The sequence below is a fragment of the Podarcis tiliguerta genome (genome assembly GCF_965153285.1).
Source record: "Podarcis tiliguerta genome assembly, chromosome: 4".
In the NCBI taxonomy this organism is placed as follows: domain Eukaryota; kingdom Metazoa; phylum Chordata; class Lepidosauria; order Squamata; family Lacertidae; genus Podarcis; species Podarcis tiliguerta.
This window is the reverse complement of record NC_139537.1, coordinates 69316296-69339594: the sequence shown is the minus strand read 5'-3', so window position 1 is coordinate 69339594 and position 23299 is coordinate 69316296. Positions and strand designations below refer to the sequence as shown.

At 46.6% G+C, this 23299-nt stretch overlaps 1 protein-coding gene across 2 annotated transcripts; it reads left to right on the top strand.

The window, feature by feature from the left end:
- The first annotated feature begins 373 nt into the window (after nt 1-373).
- SHOX (SHOX homeobox) lies at nt 374-22236 on the top strand. 2 transcript variants are annotated; one of them, XM_083438067.1, is made up of 5 exons: nt 374-1278; nt 5424-5632; nt 13916-13973; nt 14098-14189; nt 20127-22236. In XM_083438067.1, exons 1-5 carry the CDS (start codon nt 933-935, stop codon nt 20370-20372), a joined length of 951 nt encoding a protein of 316 aa, XP_083294193.1. In that variant the 5' UTR covers nt 374-932; the 3' UTR covers nt 20373-22236. The 2 variants fall into 2 exon arrangements, with proteins under 2 accessions (XP_083294193.1, XP_083294194.1); XM_083438068.1 differs by having other exon boundaries at nt 375-1278; nt 14098-14186.
- Nucleotides 22237-23299: the final 1063 nt, after the last annotated feature.

Here is a 23299-nt window from a genome sequence, read left to right as displayed (position 1 = left end):
CTCGTCTCCAATTGGCACGGATTTACCTTTTTATTGAACAACCAGAGTCCGCTCTTTTTGTTGTCATTTCCTCCCCCTTCCCGGTTGTCTAGCAAGAGTTGGCGGCCCAGCTTTTCTCCCCCCGCTCCTAGCGTGTCCATAATAAGCAGAAGATCTCCTGGTAGCCAGTCAGGTCTTCCTCGAGTCTCTCCCACCCCCGCCGCCGCCGCCCCCACGCCTTCCTTTCCGTTTGGTTCCTGCGAGCCATTGAAAAGAATGCGGAGAGATACCTGTTTGGGAGGAGGCTATGGGATGGAGTGGGGGAGGGAGGGTGGGGGAGAAAGAGGAGAGGGAAAGAGTTTCATTGGATTCCTCCCTCTCTCCCTCCCTCCCTCCCTCTCCCTGCTCTTTGCCACCCTTAAATCAAGGTGCGACGGGTGCCAAAGCGCGATGAAATGCAAAGAAAGCCAATTGCTGGCCCGAGGTGGGGGGAGATCGCTCCTCGGAGTCCTGCCTGCGACTCTGGAAGAGGCAGTAATTGCTGGAGACAGAGAGAGCTGGGGGGCTGGGCTGAGGTAGCCATGTATAAATAGTGTGATCTCCCCATTGAAAGGCATAAATAACAGCGGGAGGGATCTAAGCCCCGAGACAGCGCCCCGTCTCTGCTCTTCGACGTGGTCTTCCTCGCTGCTTGTCACGAGGAGGAGGATTTAAAACAAAACACGCGCACGCAACGCGCAACACCACCTTCAAGCAGCAGCAGCAGCAGCAGCAGCAGCCTGGACCGACGAGGCGGCCCCCTGGACCTCCTGAGTGCAGATCTCCACCCCACCAGCGCCACCACCACGACCCACGCCCAGATCCAGCCGCTGCAGCGCGGAGGACCTCTTCACTGTGGATCGCGAGCGTGCGCTTCTTCTCTCCCCCTCCCCCTCCCCAGCCACCGGGTCGCCATGGAAGAACTTACCGCGTTTGTCTCCAAATCTTTCGACCAGAAAAGCAAGGAGAGCAGCAGCGGAGGAGGAGGTGGTGGCGGCGGAGGTGGTGGTGGAGGAGGAGGCGGCGGCGGCGGCAGCAGCGGCGGAGGAGGCACCGGCCACAAGAAGGAGACTATCACGTACCGGGAAGTTTTGGAGAGTGGGCTGGCGCGCTCCCGGGAGCTGGGCGCCTCGGAAGCCGGCAGCCTGCAGGAGCTGGCCGAGAGCGGCGCGCACTGCCCGGTGCACCTCTTCAAGGAGCACGGAGACGGAGACAAGGACAAGCTCAAGGACTTCAACCACGCCAGCAGGACCTCGGAAGGTAAGGAGGGCACCGGACCCACCAGGCGAGGCGGTGTGGGGGTGTGTGGAGGGGGGCTCCGTCTCTCCACCTCCTCTCCCTGCCCCAGACACCAGCGCCAAAGGCCTCGAGGCTTTTTGGGTGGGGAGGAGCGGTTGGGCAGGGGGCGATCTAATAATAATAATAATAATAATAATAATAATAATAATAATACTCCACTTGTCTAGCCAAAGCAGGAACGGCCGCTGGGATCGTGAAGCACTTCTGGACTGGAAAGTAGAAGGAAAAGGGAGAGGAGGGAGAGAAACACCCAAACTTTCCCCTTAGCTTTTCTGGGAACAATAGGAGTGCGTGGAGATGGGGGGCGGGCGGGGAGGAAAAAGAAAGAAGCAGGTTTCGCATCGACGACCCGATTCGATCCGGAGCCATGGTATCCTTTGCCCGGTTGCCTGCCTGTGTTGCTGCCCGAAGGAGCTTGTTCTGGAACGAGCCTCCAACGTCGTGGCTACAATTCTGGCTTCTTTTTTTGTTTCTTTTCTTCCATTAAAAAGAGGCGTAAAGGAAGCCAAGCTCAGGGTAAACTGGTCAGAGGCCTGCGGGGAGGATCGAAGCAGAAAAGAAGGAAGGGAAGGAAGGAAAAGTGCTTTAGGATTTTGTACCGAGCCCGTGTCGATAGTTTCTCCGGGTGTCAGTTCCTTCCTTCCTTCCTTCCTTCCTTCCTTCCTTCCTTCCTTCCTTCCTTCCTTCCTTCCTTGCCCCTGATGTGTAAGGTAGAGTCCCTTCACCCCGGGCCAAAAGGTCGATAGCTCTTCCTGTCCCACTTCACTGTTGCCTATAGAAGGGAGCATTCTGAGGGTGAGGAAAAGTAAATTTTTAAGAAAGTTGATAATACGTTTTTCTGCGATTTAAGACAGGTTTCCTCCAGGGCAGACGCGATGGGATTAAATGCAGCAATCCCTTAGGTGTGAGAAGGGAAAACTTTAAATTAAAATTCAGCAGGGCTGCTCAGTCATGTTAATCTCCCTTCCTTAAAATATGTTTTACTCCGCCATTCGTTCTGCTCCTTCGCTTCGTAAAATAATAACGGTGTGTTGCATCGATAGTGTTTAGGAGATTTGGGCCACTTGTACCATAAACAGAACAAAACGAAACGAAACAGCATTCTGTCCTTTATAGAAAAGCTCTATCACTCAAATCTGCTCTCTCCTTTAATATCAATTCCACATATTATTAATAATTCTTTTTTATGTTCTAGTTGATTCGTTATAATCGGAAGGAGAGCTTAGACGCAGGGCTAAATAAATGAGAAATTAATTTCTGGGAAGCTTTAATAATTCCAATTTCATATATATATTAGAGAGAGAGAGAGAGAAGGGCCTTTCAGAATACATTTTTTAAAAATAGTAAGGCGTGAAATCCTTCGAGCTTCCTGAAATGCTGTCAGTTCTAATGCACGGTTATTGTTTTGGTAAACAATATACATATCTAATATTTTATATACATACCCGTTTATTGAAAACGTGCTTCATTCTAAGCAGTCACCTGAACACGCAACTCTGAAATGTCATAAAATATATTGTAATCTCTCTCTCTCACACACATCTCAAGTTTGTAATTGTTTTTCGGTTAAAAAAGAAAGTAATTCAAAAGGGTATCAACCTCAGGAAGAATCCATGGAGGAAGACTGGTTTCCAGCGTTACAACAAACATTGCAAGCGAAAAATCATTACCATATTTGTGAATGGTTGGAACGCTGGAACGTGTCTCCGTTAAAGGGAGTTGTAAGGGAGGCAACCCCTGGAACGTTCGTTGGGAGCACAAAATGTAGCAATCGTGGGCCGGAAGTAAGTTTCAGCGGAATCAGGGCAAGAGACTAATGAACAGTGTGTGTTGAGAGATCTTGCTCCTAGTGTCAAAAATCCGTTAGCTTCGCACCTGTGTTTGGTAGCTGTTGTGCAGAACAAAACCCTGTAGGTAACCATAACACTGTATTTAAATTAAAAATTTCCCCTCTTAATTCGCCGTATTTTTTAAAAGCCACGACAGTAAAAACCTCTGTGGCTGAGGATACATTTATATATAGTTTTATGTTCAATCTGAGGCTTGCCTGGGGATTCTTAGGCAATTCGGTGTGTCCCATCAGTTAAAATTATGCTTTAAACCAGATGCCCTGATTCTTAAACTTATTTTACTTGGAGGAATATAATACTGTAAAGCCTTTCGATGTCAGAAGATTTGCATGTAAGAGGTAGTAGGCTGGAACACAACACTGCTCCCTTAAAGTCAAACCAAAACAACAGAACTGGACAGCAGAGGTTTAACCGTGTCACTCCTGATCCCAACCCACTTTTCCTTGGGAGGCCAGTGATACTGGAACCGAGGGGATTTACTTCCAGGGAATGCGCTTGGAGACGGGCACGTCTGTGTAAACCAGCTGTCCGACAGGCTGCAGTCCTCCGCGTTGCCGCTGAACTTGCCAGTAAATAAGTAAATAATAAATAAACGGAGAGGAATGGCGCCCCATTGGGCCCAGCAAGGCTTCCTTCCCTAAGATGGGAAGAGGGTCCTTTGCATATGGCTGGAGAGCGCTCACGTCGAGGTTATTGCCGTTAGTGTGTCCTGAGCTCCCCAGGTAAAGGCGGCAAGAGGAAGTCCCTGCGCCAACCCCCGAATTTCCAATCCCTTTCAGAACAGGCGAGATGAAGTCCTCTCTCCCCCGCCCTCTGCCCAGTCCCTCGTTACATCTTCACGCGCTCCTGTTCTTTGCAAACGTGACGTTTTGCTGCGGGAGTGACGTGTTGGCTCCTCAGAAGGCCAGCCGTGGCTGCGGGGCAGAGAGGGCGTCCAGGCCACGCTCTTTCAGCCACCCAGAGCGCACCGGGGCCAGGCTGCTGCTGCTGCTGCTGCTGCTGCAACAGAGGCGCTATCTTTTCCTCTGGGTGCTTCCTTTTTTATCGATTTCTATCCCGAGGGAGGAATCTTCCCCCAAACGGACCGAACTTGAGGCTTGGTGGCTTTTATCTATACTATATTGGAAAGGCGATGGGTTATAAGAATATCGTCTTGTGCCATTTGTTTTTGTTTTTTAAGCACAGCCCACAAAAGGCAGCATTTAACCTGCTCTGGCCAAAGGTCATCCCGATTATGTCGCCCGAATCATTTCTAATGGTTACCTGGTCACAGGAAAGCTGGGTTCATATCGTGTGTGTGTCGGTTCCCACATTCCTAAAGCCTCTCAGTTGGGGACTATGGATTCTAATATCCTTTGGATTTATTTTAAAGCGCGCGTAATGGAGCGAAACAAACATGACGTTTTTCTGGTGCTTTTCTTATTGCTCAGTAGCTATTAGGGGGGGGGGGTCCCCCATGTCTTTAAAAAGCGTGTTTCCGATCCCCTTCCGCCATGTCTAGACTGCAAAATGAGGCCCCGATCCCCTCCCGGTGGAGGCGACTGGCCAGGAATAGTGGACACGTCTCAGAGCCTCTCTCATCTGAAAGTGGCCATTTCCTCTTTACGCTTGTTTCGCGTAAAATCTTTGCTACTCTTGGCTTGCGTGGGGTATTTGGATCTTTAACTTTCGTCAGGAGTCTTGTCAGTTCAGAAAACCTAGGCCACACTTCGTAGCCGCGACAACATATTGCCACCGAGGTATGATCCTGCAGTCTTCAAAAATAATATGATTAAGTTTGTATGCCCGGAGAGACGGGAGATGTCCCTTACAAGGGGCAGTTAGCAACCTTAGCTGGAGAATATGTGAGTCACACAAGGTCTCTCTAAGGACCATCACCTGTTCTGCGCCCAAATAAATAGAGAAATTTCTCGCTGCAACAGGAGAAATGCAAGGAGAGAAAAAATCTACCCTAGCTGCGTAGCAGTCAATTACGTTTGTGATCAGAGGAAGCTCTCCGTGCGCTCCGAAAATTTAGTAACGAATATTTCACTCAACCCCCCAAATGTGTCATCTGAGCATATGGGACGATGCCAACTTTTGCTTGCCTTTTTTGGGGGTGCTCACAGGGCGACCGTCCTTCGCCTTGGCTGGGGAAACTATGTGCCCAATTCTCCCGCCTCGAGGGCTTTAAGGAGGAAATTACGGAGGCTTCTATGATGCGCAACTTTGTTGTATTCGTTTCCTCTTCCCTACCCCCATCCCCCCCCCCGGCAGGGATCTATGAGTGCAAAGACAAGCGGGAAGAGGTGAAATCCGAAGACGAGGACGGCCAGACCAAGCTGAAGCAGAGGAGGAGTCGAACCAATTTCACACTGGAGCAGCTGAACGAGCTGGAGAGGCTCTTCGACGAGACGCACTATCCGGACGCCTTTATGAGGGAGGAGCTGAGCCAGAGGCTGGGGCTGTCGGAAGCCAGGGTTCAGGTAAGGCAGCCTTAGAAGAAGACCAGAGTCCTCCTCCTCCTCCTGGCCTTGTTTCGGATCTCTGTCTACCCCATTGAAATCCCCTCCTTGTTGTCACGCGCAGCACCCAGACACGTGTGACGGAGGGAGGGGGCCAGCAGCTATGGGGGGGGGGGGAATTCCAGCCACTGGCGCTGCTCTCGATTTCTCGCCCCTTTCGAATCTTCAGCAGACATGGAGCGTTCGAAACATCCCTGAGTGCCGCTCGCTAACCAATCAGAGGCCTGATTAGTAGCCCCAGCCAAGAACGAAAAACCTTTCCCTTTTCCCTTGAGGTTCTACTGCTCCTCTTTTATTTTTATTTTTAACAGGGAGAGGGTGGGAGCAACTTCGGAGAACAGTTGGTGTAGATCAAGCTAGGCTGGTTGGGTGCTCTGGGACTGGATTATCCAGAGCCGGGAGTGGGGTGGTGGTGGTGGGGGAAACGTGCCTCTATTTGACTTGCATAACAAGGGTATGAATTCATGGTGCCCCATCTGCTCCGTTTGTCGATCCCCTGGAAAACAGAACGTCTCCCAATCCTCGAGATGTTTGGGTTGTGGGGCCTGCCTGCTGGTCATGCGGCCAAGACATATGCTCTATACAAGAACAGATTGTTGCCTTTAAAAATGCATTTATTTTAAAAAAATTTTTAAAGGCCTTTAGCCTTGCTCACGAGAGAGGGGGGGGGGCTGGAAAAGAAGCAAACCAGAAAATAGATATAATTACAAAAGGATGGTGCAGGATGCGGCGACTGTCGCAGCATCGATCCCCCTCAAACAGAGGTTGTGCAAAAAGGAGGGAAGAAGGGGGTTGGGCTAGATGATCCTTGAGGTCCCTTCCAACTCTACAATTCTATGATTCCATGGAAGTGATCAACTTGTAGCATGGCTTTAGGGTCAAAGGCATGTGGGGAAGACTGAGCTCCAGCTGAGCTTTTATTCTGGCTGAACTCCCACAGCAACAAAAAACTATTTTAATGAACCACGCTTCCAGTTCCCCCAGTGTTTTTCCTCGGAGGTGATGGTGGGAGTCACACTAGGAAAGGGGAATCTCAGTCTAAATGCTTTAAGTCAGGGGTGGCTCGCCAGATGTTGACCCCGCCAGATGTTGCTGGACCAAATTTCCCATAATCCCTGACCACTTCCCAGGCTGGCTGGGACTTTGGGGAGTTAGAGCCCCACGACTCTAACAGAAGAGTTAGCTACCCCTACTTTTAGTATGAACGCCCCACTAATATTAGTGGGGTTGACTTCCACGTCCAGCGTTGAGCAGCATTTTTGTGCGCCTAGAACGCCTGCGTGTAATTCCTCTTTCCAGGGCAGGTCTGCCATTTAACTTTCAAAACGTTTCTTTGTAGGCTGTTTCCCCCTGAAACAGCTGGGAAAACTAGGCTCCTGAACAGTTCGGGTTTTAAATAAATACAACAATAAATGAAATATTCCCCAGGAACGGAATAGCGCTTACTGGTGTGTTCTTCTTGGAAAGGGGGGGGGGGGATACTGAGAGGGGGAGGGAGAGAGAAGTCGTGGCTCCCACCCCCCGCGCCGAAGATTGATCTAACCGCCCAAGATAAATGAATGAAAAGATTAAACTTTGGCTGAAGGGGACATCAACTTTTATGTCATCTTCCCAGCTCCTTCTAGGCGAGCCGGTATAATATCTTGCCAGAGCCTTGATGTAGCGTTTCTATAAAAATAAATTACTCGTAGTGTTTCTATAAAAATAAATTACTTGTAATTGAATTCCGCACTCTTTCTTTCAAGTAGTTTATTACCGGAGTAGCGCGGCACCTTAACAGGATATTCATAGTTACAGGAAAATTGGCGTTCCAAGTGCTTGCAGGTTTCATGAAATATTCCACCCTCTCACCTCCCCCTCCCCAGCAACTCTCTCTCTCTCTCTCTCTCTCTCTCTCTCTCTCTCTCTCTCTCTCTCTCATATTTCTGAAGGGGGCAAACATCCTTCAGACTCTCCCCACCTCCCAAAAATAAAGTCCAGAGAAAGCCGTTTTAGAGAACCCTTAATTAAAACATAATCAGGATTCGATCGGCTAAAAAGGACTCGGTCGGCATCTTATTAAAGGAGGAAGAGAAAAGGAAGGAGACCGAAGGGCGAAAGCAACAACAACCCAAAGATATTTTAATACTCTCCGAATTGCCTCCTAATCCCCGTCTGTAGCGCCTGTCCCTTGTTGTTAAAGGATCTAGTTTCAATTTAGTGTGGAAATGTGCTGTAAATAAATTGGAGCTCCTACGGTAGCTACTTCTTATTAACCTTTTATTTTTAGTGTTGTACCGGCAACTCATATCGCCCAGCTGTCAGGGTTATAATTGAAAGTTATGAGACCATAGTGAGGAGCAGGCAGTAATTCAATTACGAGCAAATATCTTCGGGTTTTTATGGCGCAAGGCTAAATTAAATGTCATTATTCACTGTCTCTAATGGAAATCAAAAGGAAATCAGATTAGAGCATTTGTGAAAGAAATCACTGAGTGATCCTTAATGAAGAAATAACTGTCTAAAACACTGTCCTGCGCTTTACTTAGCATATTCATGACTACTTGGAATTGATCGGGAATCACACCCGGGCTGATTTATGATGGCTGCGCGCGCGGGCTAATTCATCACTTTTATTCCTCATCACCTTTTTTCCAAAGCAAAAAAATAAAAAATAAAAAATGGGAAGGGACGCGTTTCCTTGCCCAGCTGGGCACAGCGGGTCTTTTTAAGAAGTGCATTTCAGGCTCCACTGGTAGGAGCCGGCAGCGTTTAACGCGGATTAGTCCTCCACATCACACGCCTCTCGCACGCTGCTCCTGACCGGGTGGTTAAAGCTGGGTAAAAGGACATTTTTGCCCCAGAATTTGCCACATATCTGCACCCGATGTGTGACTAAAAAATAAAAATAAAGTCTGCCTCCTTTAACAGGATAACAGACGACCAAACGACCCTTGGGGGTGGGGAAGGAACTCCCCCCGGAATTGGTATAAATTATATTATGACGAGTGGCGTAGAGATCGGAATTAGCGCAGAGGCAGGTCATGGGAGTCATTCCAAAATCATTAATGCTGGATAAAGAGCTACACACACACACACACACACAGAGAGAGAGAGAGAGAGAGAGAGAGAGAGAGAGAGAGAGAGAGAAGGGGATATAGAATGAAGAATAAATAACGAGGGGCATATTCATTTTTACTCATTGGTTAGTTATCTGTCAATACAGTTCAGCCACCCTCTGTCCTCAGACAGGATAGCTGAAGGTTTTCTGTTTACAACTTTTAAATGCACATTTCCTTCCCCGGCTTAATTAAGCAGAATTATTTAAAACTCTGATTTAGGGTGAATTCTTAATAATAATAATAATAATAATAATAATGACATACCATAAAAGATCCCCATTCTCAACGAACCATTCTCAATGAACCATTATATGAATGGTAGGTGGTTATATTAAGAAACTAATATTTTCGTTTCAAGTGGGGCGTTCGCAATGCTAACGGTCGGAACAAAACCTAGCTAGAACCCAAATATTTCGGCTGAATTTGACTAAAGCTGTAATTTCTCAGCACACTGGTGTTTCGCTGAAAGCAATGGCCCTTTCTCCCAAGGGAGGCGGAGAGATTGAGACTCCAAACGTTAGTCCGCTTGAAGTGGCTAAGTTTCCAGAGGTGTTCGAAAGAGTCTTAGAATTGTAAAATTGGAAGGGATCGCAAGGGTCATCTAGTCCAACTCCCTGCAATGCAGGAATCGTTTGCCCAACGTGGGGCTCGACTGCAGCACCCTGAGATCAAGAGTCTCACGACTGAGCTAAGAATGCCTTGCAGTGCAAGCCCACGGCACCCGGTAGTCCTAGACAGTGGTCTCCCATCCAAGTACTAACCAGGCCTGACCCTGCTTAGCTTCGGAGATCCCACGAGACTGGGCGTGTTGAGGGTCGTACGGCCGTCTATCTATTCCCAAAGGCTGTGCTGCGTGTTGCGCTCCTCACAGAACCAGGAAATCCAAGGGAGCCAGAGATCAGGACATTAAAAGGGAAAGGGGACATTTCCACTGGTAAAGAAAGCTCCCTTTCAAAAAGTTCAGGGATCGCTCAGAAATTGAGCAAACTCCCCCCCCCCCGTTCCCCCATCTTTTAATTTGAGACATCACCTAGTAGAGACCCGGATCAGGGAGGGGGAGGCGACGCCACTAGCGCACGTGTGAAGGCGGCCAATTCCTGTTGAAGAAACCCATTCCAGTACCCCTGGATAATTAATGTCTTTGGAAGCCTTTCTTTGCACTAATTACTCCGTTGTAAATGGCCATCATTAAGGCAATTGAAGAAAGCTCGGAGGCGAAATGTGATGTAGGAAGTGCAGTTAGTATTAATTAACCGTATGATCAACTTGGCAAGCTGAGGAACTTGGAGGGGGGGCGGGGCGAATGGGAGCGATGTTTGCTTAACTCCCAGATTTGATCTGTCTCAGCAGACAGAGGCTGACTAAAGTTTGATTTAGTAAGAGGAGGGGGGTGGAGACACTGAGCATTTGACGGTAGACGTAATCCTTTAAACATATTTGTAAAAAATCATCTCCTTCCCCTCTCCTGGGAGAAGGCTCCCATGCTGTTTGGTACGCCAGAGAGATCTAAGGACACCCCCGCTCCCTGCCTCAATTTATAATACACGGCAATTTCCGGAATTAGGGGAGGATTACTAGAATGGCATTTTTTTTTTTAAAAAAAAGAATAAAATCTGATGGCAGAATTAGAAATAATTCCTTCCACCCAAATTTGGAAAGTGTTTGATTGTCGCGTGGAAGTCAAGCCTATTTAAAAGTCAATCGTGGCTCTGAAAAACGGATTTATGGTGGGATCCATAACCCAGTCAAAAGACAAATGGAAAGGGGTAATTGAAATCTGTTGGATTAACCCCCTTTGAATAATCCTTCTGGATGATTTGCGTGGAATTAATTGATTTCCTCATAAACGGAATTTGCATTCGAAGTTGAATTGACTTTCAAGGGAGGGTTTGGGGGTCGTGGCTGTGCAGGGCGATCCTGAGCATAGTTTACTCGAAAGTAAGCCCGGCGGAATTCAACGAAATGCTGTGCCTTGCCTGTAACGAAACCGGCTCATGCCACAATATACTTTTTAATCTTCAAGGAAACTTTTACTGGTTTCGCTACTTTTCTAGAACTGCTTTCAGTCAAGTTCTTCTAGGATCGCAACCTTAATCGCTGGCAGCCTCTTCGGTTGCATGGTTGCTCGGGAGTAAATCCCAAGTAAATGAAGAGTCCCTCCACTGAACCGTGATGGGACTTTCTTCCGAGTAATCAGTGTTTGGGTGTGGATCCATGGCTGGCCATTTTAGTGGGCAATTCCAAGGTCAGCATGGAAGCATAAGACAAAGCCCTTATAAACCCTGGCAGAAATTCGGGAATAAAAGGGTTTAGCTGAAACTCACCTATTTTTCCTTAAATAGGGGGAAAAAGCGATGCCGCACGAGTCGACATAGGGGGAAACCCACTAAAACTGGTCCTTCTTTATGTATATGCGTTCAAAATTAACCTCGAGGAAATGCCACTGTCTGGCACACAGGGGGAAAGGAAGCCAAATTCAGCCAAATTGGAGGAATGCTGGACGTGAGAGAGCAAAGGGTGTGTGTGTGGATGTATGAGAGACGGATGTGAATTGTAAATCGGCCCTTGGTACTTGGTACTTTGGGTGTGGGTGTGTGGCGATCTGTCACATTTATGTCTCGTTCTTTAGTGTGTGAGCCGATAACCTCTTCCCCACGGGGAAATCGTCCTTAGTTGCCTGCCAGCCGAAACCTATACTTGTTCTCTCAGCAGTAAACCCTATTGACTTCCATGGGGCATGCTCCAAGGTCGGTGTGGGCATTGGATTGCGGCTTGGCTCTCTGTTCCTGAACGCCATCTGCCTGTTTTCCTGATTTCGAATAGGAGATGCCATCAAGAGGTTCTTTTTGCTTCCCTTCCCCGGATTAAAAGCTAGGCAAGCGGGCCGTCTTTGTTGCTGGACTAAACAGTTTCTTTCTTGGATAGCCCCTGAGGCATTTTGTTCATCTGCTAGTTCTACATAATGATTTGCCTCCTTTTAATATTCCGCCTTTCCCGGTGAAAGGGAAGCACAAGGCGGCTGACAACATAAAAGCATTACAAACACACACTTTTAGGGAAGAGAATGGTGCCCCTCCCATTTCAGACCGTATTTGATTGTTCTTCGGGAGTCCTCTCTATTTCTGGCTGGGTCCCTCCAGAGTGACTGCTGGTCTAAATCTAACCCTTTAGATCGGAACATAATCTTTGGTTTAAAGAAGTGCGCGCGCGGACCTGTACCATTCACGTTATATTTATGGGATACTGAACTACACGCATAGCTCTTAAAATACATTGGCTTGTTTGCGGTCTAAGCCTTGAATATATCCTTGCAAAATTCCTCCCCTACTTGGTGGGGGATCCAAATTGTCCCTCCTCCTGACTGATATCCGAAGCGCTATAAACTGAGCAGTTGTGCAAGCTTCGTCGTCGCGCCCCGGCTGCCGCACTTTAACCTGTAGGTGAGGGCTCATTTGCTTGACCGGTTCTCCATACAGTCTAGTGGTCTCTGGGAGCGGAACTTTGGGGATGTTTCATGGCTGTGTCTAGCGCCCCCACAGGCCAATCCATGTATTGCCTCTTATACCTTCGAAGGGTTGCTGCCCTTGGGGCTCCGCTGCGCCACACTGGCAGCCCCTTCCTCTGAATCCCTTGAGAAGGAGGAAGCAAAGTCTCCTTTTGACCAGGACTTTAAAAAAAAAAAAGGAAAAAGAGAGAGTACGCATGCGCGGGGAGGGAGCGGCTACACCCCCGCATCAACTTCGCAGTGCTTTGCGAATTTGGATTCGCAACCTTAGGAAGGAGGTCGCTGGTGGCTTGACTGCTCCTCTTAAAAGCGCATGTTTGCTTGACTTTGACACCAGCAATGCTTGGGCCGATCAAGATGCAAACTCTGCATTTTATAACAGGGGACGACTTTCTCCAAGCTGCGCATGGTTCCGTTGGTGGGGTTTTTTTTAGCAGAAGTGCGAATGAATCCCATTTCGCTTCTTGTCCGATTCTCTGTTCGCACTCGGATCTGACCTGCTCTGTTTGCACCTATAATTGTTGCAAGTGAAACTCGTCTCATCACTTACAGCCCACATTTTCTGATCTAGTGGCTGCTTTATGCTTTGTAATAGTAATAAGAATAATACAGAAAGTCACTGTTCTCAGGTCATTAGTTCAGTGTTTTTTTTAAAAAAAAAATACAATGGGTGTGTATGGGTGTGTGTGCAACAACAAAAACCTCTAAGAGGTTTACACAGTCCCCCATTCTAGTGCACAACTGTGGCAACCCCTACCAGTGTGGACGTCAGGATTGCTTGTCATTCCAACAGCGGGAAAGGAAATGCTGCAATTATACCATTTTAGTGGTATAGCACAGGCTATATAGGACGGGAGGGGAAACGCTTTCCTATTTTCTTATTTTGAAACACCTCAGGCTGCAATCCTATACACGCTTACCCGACAGGAAACGCCATTGAACCCAACGGGATTTACTTCTAACACGTATAAGGATCGCGCTGTGAGTCTCTTGAAACCTGCTTACCAATACCACGACCCTTGTCTTAAAAGGGCCTTTGACTAGTCCTGCTGTTTTGCGTCATGTATGCTGTTACCTGTATGCCAAATAAACAAGCATTTGTCAGAGAAAAAGTCACCAGATGAGCAGAGCGGAGGAAAGAGAGAAGTTTCAGTAGCGTGCATAACAAAACTGACACTTTGATTTTGGAATAAGAAGGCGGGGGGAAGCGAAGTATAAGGTTTTCATCTTTCCTTTGCCTCTCTGAGACTGTGGAACACAGGCTAGCTTCTGTCCTCTGACATTCGGACTCCATATTTTCGTGTGTTCTGAATATCCTCAAAAGCTTGTCCTTCTGTGGGTGGGTAGGAACTTACCTGTTTCTATATTGTTGGTCCTGTGAAAATCAATAAAACGTATCGACCAAAATAAAACCCCTTTATTGTACGAGCAATCAAAGCGACACAAAACAGGGAGCAAGCTTCCGAGCCCAACAGGATTCTTCATCAAACTGAATATTAAGCAAGGGCGTGTGTGGGTAAGGGTGGGGGGATGTCTGTATTGGTAAAAAAAGTTCGTTTTTATAAGCACCGGTGGCTGCCAGACGCTTCAGAACTGATGGTGACAAACCTCCCCTCCCCTCATTTTCTTTGATCGCAGGTTTGGTTCCAGAACCGAAGAGCCAAATGCCGGAAACAGGAGAACCAGATGCATAAAGGTGAGTTCGAGCTGGAAAGTGCTTCGGTGGGCTGGAGGAGGGGAGAGGGTTGGCGAGCGCTATCCGGACCCCCGAGGTTCCTTCCTCACCAAGACACGTGTCTCTCCCCACCCCCGCTTTGCAGGTGTGATCTTGGGGACGGCCAGCCACTTAGACGCCTGCCGAGTGGCCCCTTACGTCAACATGGGCGCCCTGAGGATGCCTTTCCAGCAGGTAGCTCGTTTTGATTCCTTTTGACCCGTTTCTCTCCCTGTACGTCCGAGGCGAATCGAGGTTCGGGAGGGGAGGGGCGCTGTAGAAAAGGACCCGCCTCTTTCGCGCGGGCTGTCAGACCGAAGGGGGCGGCGCTTATACGCCTCTCGCTGGGCAGAAGGCGTGGCCGGAGCGCAGGTCCGTCAGGAAGCCACGCCCCCTGACGTTCGGGCGTTTTTCAAGGCTGGGATGGGTCAGTGGCAAAGGTGTGCACTCTACGCGCCCACAGAGGCGCCCTGATCGACAAGCGTCCCCAGGTTTGGAACGAGGACTTGCTCACTGTGGCTTCCAAGTCTGGCTGCAATCCTGTTCACGCTCAATGTGGGAGTAAGCGCCCTTGAAACCAGTAGGACTTATTTCTGAGTGAACACTGTGTAGGATGGTACTGTAATGTGGAGTGTTGCATCATTTGGAAAAACAAAATTTCCGGCTACTTCTACTCATCCTCTTGGAAAGATGAGTACAGTGGTACCTCGGGTTACATACGCTTTAGGTTACAGACGCTTCAGGTTACAGAATCTGCTAACCCAGAAATAGTACCTCGGGTTAAGAACTTTGTTTCAGGATGAGAACAGAAATCATGCTCCGGCGGTGCGGCAGCAACAGGAGGCTCCAATAGCTAAAGTGGTGCTTCAGGTTAAGAACATTTTCAGGTTAAGAATGGACCTCCGGAACGAATTCAGTACTTAACCTGAGGTACCACTGTAGTTGATTTGCCTCAGCTACTGTTAGTAGAAACCAAACACGTTAATCCCTATACCGAACCACTTAAATTTCTGCCTTTCAAGTAGTCTTTAAAGGCACAACAGTTCTTACCTGTGGTGGGAAAAATGCTGAATGCAGAGGGGAAGAAAATAAATCCAGGTAATTGTAGCTTAACTCCCCCAAATACCTAAATGTAGAATTCCATTATTTTTGTTCCTCTCTCCTAAGTAGTCTTCCTAAAGCACACCTGCATTGCAGTCCTAGAAATGTTCACTCAGAAGTAATCATGTTGCTTTTAATGGGGACATCGTTCTTGGTAAGTGTATACAGGATCATAGCTTGATCTGTATCTTGCTTAAGGGACAGGTGGATCCACACCAGACATTTAAAACACATTCAGCACACTTATTCCCCCTCTGCACCCCTTGAATCCTGGGAACTGTTGCTCATTCCTCACAGAGCTACAGTTCCCAGCACCCGTAGCAAGCTGCTTTTCACTGAGATTGGGGAAAGCCATGTGCTACAAATGCATGGTGTGGAGTCAACATTCCTATGAAGTAGGTTAGGCTGAGAAACTGCTCTTTGTTCAAAGCTAATCTTTATCAAAGCAACAGAGAAAATACTGTAGTGCAAGCATGTTTCAGGACTCACACAATGAAACCACCTCCCAAACTTGCATGGCCATGAAGAAGTCTGTTTCACAGGCTCAGCCATCTTCTGATATGGGCAATAATAGAGACCTACCTTATTAGATTGATTTAAGTAATGAGTACTGAATGATGCATTAAATTAAATTCACTGTAAACCTGCTACTTGCAAGGGGATTTGCATGCAGGTCTTCAACCCTCCAGTCACTATGTCGCACTAGCACTGTATGGAATGCAAAAACCATGCTTTGCTCACTCTTTTTGCCCCATTAGTCTTCATAACTGGGAACTGAAAGTAGTTTCACACACAAGCCATAGGAAAAAGTCAGTAAGCAGCAGAGATGCCTTAGGTCTCTTCTATTTACATCCTCCTATATAATGAAGCACCCCTGTGATTCCCGGGCTTCTGGAAAGGTCCCATTTATTTCAAACAGGGTTTCAGAAAAGTGGGGCCTAGGTAGTTGATTTATTCTGCGGCAGCATTTATCTCTTGCAGAACTAGAGCAACGTCGCCCTTGGTGATTTCACACGCGAGGCTTAAATCAGGGTGGTCCAAGGAGAAGAAATCAAGACACATTTGGTTTCTGTTTTGAATTAGATCCTGCGTTGTTAACAGATTTAAGAAGGACACCAAGAGTTGTCAGCTTCTCACTCCTGAATGCTTGTGCCGTTTAACAGGGGCTTGTTCTGCAGCAAAGCAGCAGTGGTGGTGACTGTTTCTCTCCATGTTGTGAAGCGCTCCATCTTCTAATTTGCTGTAGATCCAGCTGCTGCTAAAAAGGCACACCTAGAAGAGCTGGGTGGAAATTTGGCGATCTTCTTAACCAAGAGAACTCGGGGTGTAGGGTTGTGGTGGTCACGTGTGAAAATTCCTCTTTAAGAGGTTGCCTCAAAGCTACTCGCATTGCCTCACTTTGCCTCAAAGCTACTTGCGTGGACTTTATCTTTTTTGAAAGCCACACAGAAATGCTGCCATTCAGACCAGTCTAGTGAATGTCTCCAATGCAAATGATAAGGGAAGAAAAGTAACAACCCAAAAACACTTACTTAGCGAGGCAGGATGTGAGGGGTAGGCAGGCAGGCGGGTCCTTGTTTCAGCCCCCCCCACGTGTGTCAGTGGGGCTTGGGTACTTCTCAGGCTGGAAATGTGTCAAGGAAACTGGTCGATTCCCTGAAAAAGCACCCTAGCCACTGAGACACAGAGAAATAGAACTTGTTCCACTTCGTTTCCTTAAAAAACACAGGCAGGAGGAAGAAAATATTGGGGAGATGATTCTTTACCTTTCTTTGCCTCCCAATGGCTGCCCAGATATGTGAAACCTTTGCTACTTTGTCAATTTCACCTTCATTAGCTCGAGGGTGAAACTGACTAGAAAAACAGCTCCATTTATTTTCGAAGTTAGACGTGTTAAGGGGAGCTGTGGCGTGAATAAGATGGCCATAGTTTTTGATGGATTTCTCCCACCCAAGGACAAGGGAGGAAGAGGAGAAAATAAGCAAGCCTGCAGACAAGGCCACATGGCAGGAGGCTTGCGGATGAGTAGCCAGTTCAGGAAGATCTGAGGCCCTTCTCTTGACTTTTCTCTTCCCTCTCTTAAATGTCTCTCGCCCTTTTACATACAGAGATGTACAGGCAGTATTCTGTCCAGGCATTAAAAGCCTCCACACTTCTGGGCAGTGGGAGTGGGAAAGCGTGGGGACTATTGACAAGCACTTGGCTCTTCTTGCTCAGTTTTATTCAAATGTTTGAATAGTCACATTCTCACTCACACCGGTTGTCAAAGAGATTGAATTTAATCACACACACATACAACAAATCTTCTCCACCTAAACCCTCTCAGGCCTTGATAAGTGTCTAGTCCCTAGTCCCTTATAAGTGTTTCAGACGGCAACAAATAAATATGCTTTAAAATAGCCATAAGTGTCCCTGAACCGTTGTTAAGTATTCTTAGAAAGTGGTCAAATAATAAAGAGATGAAGGGGATGTGATTCTGTTCACAGGCTGATCCTGTATACCTGGCATGCCTTATATGTGGTGTGATGGTTAGAGTGTTGGAGTAGGACTTGGGATATCAGCGTTCGAATTCCCACTCAGCTATGTAGCTCCCTGGCTGACTCACCACCTTTTAGCCTCACCTTACCTCACAGGGTTGTTGGGAGGATGAAATGGGGAGGAGGAGAACACTACCTTGAGATCCTTGGATGATAAAGGTAGTATATAAATGTAAATAATGATAATGATAATGAAGAAGAGAAGAGAAGAGTTTGGATTTGATATCCCGCCTTTCACTCCCTTTAAGGAGTCTCAAAGCAGCTAACATTCTCCTTTCCCTTCCTCCCCCACAACAAACACTCTGTGAGGTGAGTGGGGCTGAGAGACTTCAAAGAAGTGTGACTGGCCCAAGGTCACCCAGCAGCTTCATGTGGAGGAGCGGAGACGCGAACCCGGTTCCCCAGATTACGAGACTACCGGTCTTAACCACTACACCACACTAGCTCTAATGATAATAGAATTGGATCGGGCTAGCAACAGAGCCAAATTTCCCCATTCCAGCCCGCCCTATACTTTTTTAAAAAATCCAACAGCTTCAAAGATAAAAAGCTATACTATAAAATTATTTATAGCCACCTTAAAACAAATCTTACAAGGGGACTTATAAACCTTATAAACAAAGACCAGAGAAGTTATCTGGCACCTCAGGGCTATAATTCTGCATCAGATCTGGCAGCACGTGTTCCTGTTGAAAGTCCAGTGGTGTTTAGGACCAGTTCAAACTCACTTTTGCAGCTATTTAATTACACCGTCGCCTTTTTAACGTTATTATTGTTATTACTATTCAAAAGTCCTTCACTTGCTGGACGTGTGCCACAAGGACTGTAGCTGGAGACTGCAGTAACTGCAGATGTGTGTGGCTGCACTTTCTCTCCTCCACACCCTTGTGGGTATGGCTCTCCTTTTGTAGTTCCTCGAAGAAGGGAAAAATGTCGTGTGACCTCCCAGGAAGCATTAATTTTGCTTGATAAAAAACACCATGGGGTAGGGCCTTACATTATAATACCATGCCACAAGTGAGGACCTGAAACAAAATGTGCAGGTTTTACCAGAGTCTGTGGCTAAGGTGGTTGAAAAATTTGAGTTAGCAGAAAAGATAGGTGTCCCCTGCTCATAGCTGTCAACTTTTCCCTTTTCTTTCGAGGAATCCTATTCGGAATAAGGTAATTTCCCTTAAAAAAGGAGAAAAGTTGACAGCTATGCCCCTGCTATAACTTCATGCCCACTTTTTATCTGAAAAAAAACAACCAGTCTGCATGCAAGCCAATTGAACACAAGGCTTTTCTTTCAAACGAGTGCTTGGTGTGGCCTGGGAGAAGGTTTGAGAAGGCCATTCGTATAGTTCTACAACTGGCCTGATATATAACAGTGTCCTACATCGCAGGGCTGCTGTAAGTTACTCTTTCTCAGCACAGCCCTCCAATCTGCAACTGGGGGAAAAAGTGAACTACATTGCAGGTTTGCTCTATCCTGCTCTATCAGGTCTACCTGCAGTGTGGCAATAAAAAAAAAAAAAAAAGCAATGCAGGGTTCTGCAAACTCAACTTCTGCTGCTCTCCAATGTGCAATAGGGGTCTAATACCACTGGGCAAAGTGTCCAGAGCCTGATACACAGTATTCAGGGTGCACTACACTGCCATTACGAGCCGTTCTCTCCCAGCCAAGGGGAAGCTTGAATAGGTATCGCTATGTAGAGGAACCATGCTACAGAAAAGGAAAGAGTTTGTGTGTCTGGAAGATCCAGAAAAGGGGAATGCTGCAGTTCTAAGTCAATGGCAGTAAAATAATGAGTGGAATGTGGCAATTCAACAAGTTGAGGAATATCGTACAAAGAGTGGCAATGTGCAACAGTAGATTAATATGCTGAGACATAAGAAGTGCTCATGGTTAACCTTAACCTTAAGTGGTTTCTGATACAATATGCTGACCACAGAGTGAGAGCATCTTTCTGCTGCTGCAGATGACAATGGTTAGAAGCAAAAACAACATTGTGATATCCTGTCGACTTTATTGTGGTACAGTGGTACTTCGGGTTAAATATGCTTCAGGTTACATACGCTTCAGGTTACAGACTCTGCTAACCCAGAAATAGTGCTTCAGGTTAAGAACTTTGTTTCAGGATGAGAACAGAAATCGTGCTCTGGTGGCACGGCAGCAGCAGCAGGAGGAGGCCCCATTAGCTAAAGTGGTGCTTCAGGTTAAGAACAGTTTCAGGTTAAGTACGGCCCTCCGGAACGAATTAAGTACTTAACCCGAGGTACCACTGTATTAGCTTACAGACCTTTTAACCACCTAGCCCAGTTTACCAGGAATCCACATCTGCCTGTTACAGAAAGCCATTCTATTCCTACAGGCTGCAGACCTATCCTGGTGTGTGTCCCCTTGAAAACCCGGCCTATTTACAGATGCACAGAATGACACTCATTTGTTTACCCTCCTGGAAGCTCCTTTACTCATTGTCCCTTTTGCTTCTGTGTCCTTCTTTTGCTCCCTCAGGTCCAAGCTCAGCTGCAGCTGGAAGGCGTCACCCATGCCCACCCTCACCTCCACCCTCACCTGGCTGCACACGCCCCTTATCTGATGTTTCCCCCGCCCCCTTTTGGACTTCCCATTGCCTCCTTGGCAGATTCTGCCTCTGCGGCCGCAGTAGTAGCAGCGGCTGCAAAGAGCAACAGCAAGAATTCCAGCATCGCTGACTTGAGGCTCAAGGCTCGGAAACACGCCGAGGCCCTGGGGCTCTGACATTTCCTCCCCAGAAGCCATTTTGTTGCCAGGGATGGACAATAGTATCTTTCCTCTATCCAGTCTCCGAGCTTGGCTGCGATAAGGACAACTGGTACCTTTTTAAAGGCCCACAAGTACTTGTAGACAGGCTCAGCGCTGACCTGTTCCTTCTTTCCTCCCTTTCTCATCCTCTCCTTTTATTTTGTTCAAAGACTTCAGCAACTTGTTCAGTTGATCTGAGGACTGAAGGACCTACTGGCCTATTTTCTGTTTTAAATTTTTATTTCAAAAAGCACTTAGTGCTAATGATTGCAGTTAAACTGTTCTTCAGCCACCAGATGCATAAATACTAGGTTTGAAATCAGTCTGGATCTCAGTTATAAGTGTCAGTTTTGGAAAAAAAAATTGAGAAAACTTTGGAGGAAAGTAGATTTTTTTGGGGGGTGGGGAACAGAACCCTCTAATCACGTGGCATCCATGAATCTTGGGACAAATGGAAGTGGACCCTGGCCAAACTGAAGATGATCATGTCAGCCCAACACCATTTGCTGCTGCCAGTTTTGCTACGTCGTGCATGTGCCTAACTTTAAACTAACATTTGAAAATCACCAAGTATACTGAAACAAAAATGAAACAGAAAATAAGGAAAAAGCTTAACAACATCGTGGGGCTGGTCTCCATTAAGATGACATTTCTTCTTTGTTGCCAACGGTATTATTTCAATCTCATGAATCTCTTCCATCGCTATGGAGCTGCTGCTGCTGCAGAACTGGTTTGAATTTAAACGTGGAATTTCAGATCTGAGACAAGGCAGTGTTTTCTAAACAAAGCAGCAATAACACAATGGGGTGTCCAAATGACTACATCCTTCACAAGGAACAACAAGAACAACAACAACTGAGTGTGTGTGTGAGAAAGAGAGACACCCAAATTAGTTGGTGATCCAATGATGAACACATCTGTTTTACTGAGCACCACCTGAACATGCCGAAATGCTTGTACATTGTGAACAGGTTTACTTCACCGTTTTTATTTCCAGATGTCTGGATCTCTGCGGAAGGCCTGCTTGGTTTACAGGATCTAGAGGGGTTGATTCATCTGTCAAAGATGGACACTGTTTTTTTAAAAAACGCATAATACTGATGCAGCGTTAATTTTAGTGAAATGCAATTAAGTGCAGTAAAGTGCAATACTGTAAATATTATAGATTAAAAGGGGGGGCGGGGTGGGGAAATAGCCGCGCATTCTTTTTCTGTTAAAAACCAACTCTGCAGGAACTGTAACCTGGTCCTTTGTGTTCAGACCTGGGAATTGCCATTTGTTGCCAAAATGATAAAGTCTGGGCCTTCTACAGATTGGGAAAGAAATATGAATTGCATATATAAAAGAGAACCGCCATGATTATGAATCCAGTTCATGTGCCATATTTCTGGGAACTAAGCTCAAATGCCTGTATTAATTATTATAACTATAATTTTATTTTTATTTGGCAATTGTTTTAAAGTAAGGAAACAACAACCAAGTCAATGTCATGTAGAGGTGGACAAGTTCAGTGGTTTTTTTGGGGTGGGGGTGGGGAAATTGAAGCCAATTTTATACACCAAATGCAAGCTCATTGGAGCTTACCAGCTGGTATGAGCTGCTACTACGACTCATAGAAATTGAGGAGAACTCCTTGAAATTATATTACCAAAGTGTCTAAGTTTATTATACCCACGTTGCTCACTTACATGTAAATTCCTTTCAACCAATTTATTAACTGGTGCTTCTTCTGGAAACAAATACTGCTCTTGTCTACTTCTAAATCTGTTTTTGCATATGATATCCAAGTCTCATTGATGGAATCTTTGCATCTCAACAGCATAAAATCATTAAGTCTGTTCCATTGACCTTTCAGTGTATTTCTTTTTTGAAGCAACCCATTAATAGTTTGGGAGGTTTTTGTTGATATCCTCCCCCACCCCAGCGAAGTGTCCGTAGGACAGAATGTATTGTATTTCTTAAAAAGTCAATATTTTCATCTCTATCTCCCTCTCCCTCGCGCTCTCTTTTCTAACCAGCGTGCAATCTCGTTGTCAGGATGGTTCTCTTTTCTCAGTTTATTTATTCTTCGCAAAACAATTATATTTTGGATAAGTTTTCAGAGTTGAAACATTTTGGTCGACTTTCCTACCTCTTTGTGAAAGCCCAAGTACCTCTTTATGTCAAGGGTATGGTGGAAACCTGAAATTAAAAATAGCTGCAGCAGCCCTGCACACCAATGTATGCATAATCACATCAGGCATAGGCAAAGTCGGCCCTTCAGCTGTTTGGGGACTACAACTCCCATCATCCCTGACCACTGGTCCTGTTAGCTAGGGATGATGGGAGCTGTAGTCCCAAAACATCTGGAGGGCCAAGCTTGCCTCTGCCTGAATCACATGGAAGGAAGTGTGTTTATGTCAACACACTGCAATCTGAACACTAGTTTTATAGAGGCTATGCTACAACTGTGAATTGTACTCTTGTAAAGCTTTAGTGAAAGCTCTCTGACATCTTGAGTGCCCTGAAAAAACTAAAATTCCCAGGGCGCCTTGGAGAACAGTGATAATGGTTAAACTGGATTTATATTGGTAGTGTGGATCTGGCCTCAAATGAGGGTAGCTCTATGCTACAGCCAAAGGATGCAATCTGTGAGCGATGTGCTGTGTGGAAATCCCACTGAATGAAACCAATAGGAGGGAGGGACAATTGTGCTGTGTGCTCCTGAGCTATGGAAAAACTAGCTAGAAAGTGGTTTATGAAGCTGTAAAGGTAAAGGGACCCCTGACCATTAGGTCCAGTCGTGGCCGACTCTGGGGTTGCAGCACTCATCTCACTTTATTGGCCGAGGGAGCTGGCATACAGCTTCCGGGTCATGTGGCCAGCATGACTAAGCCACCTTTGGAGAACCAGGGCAGCACACG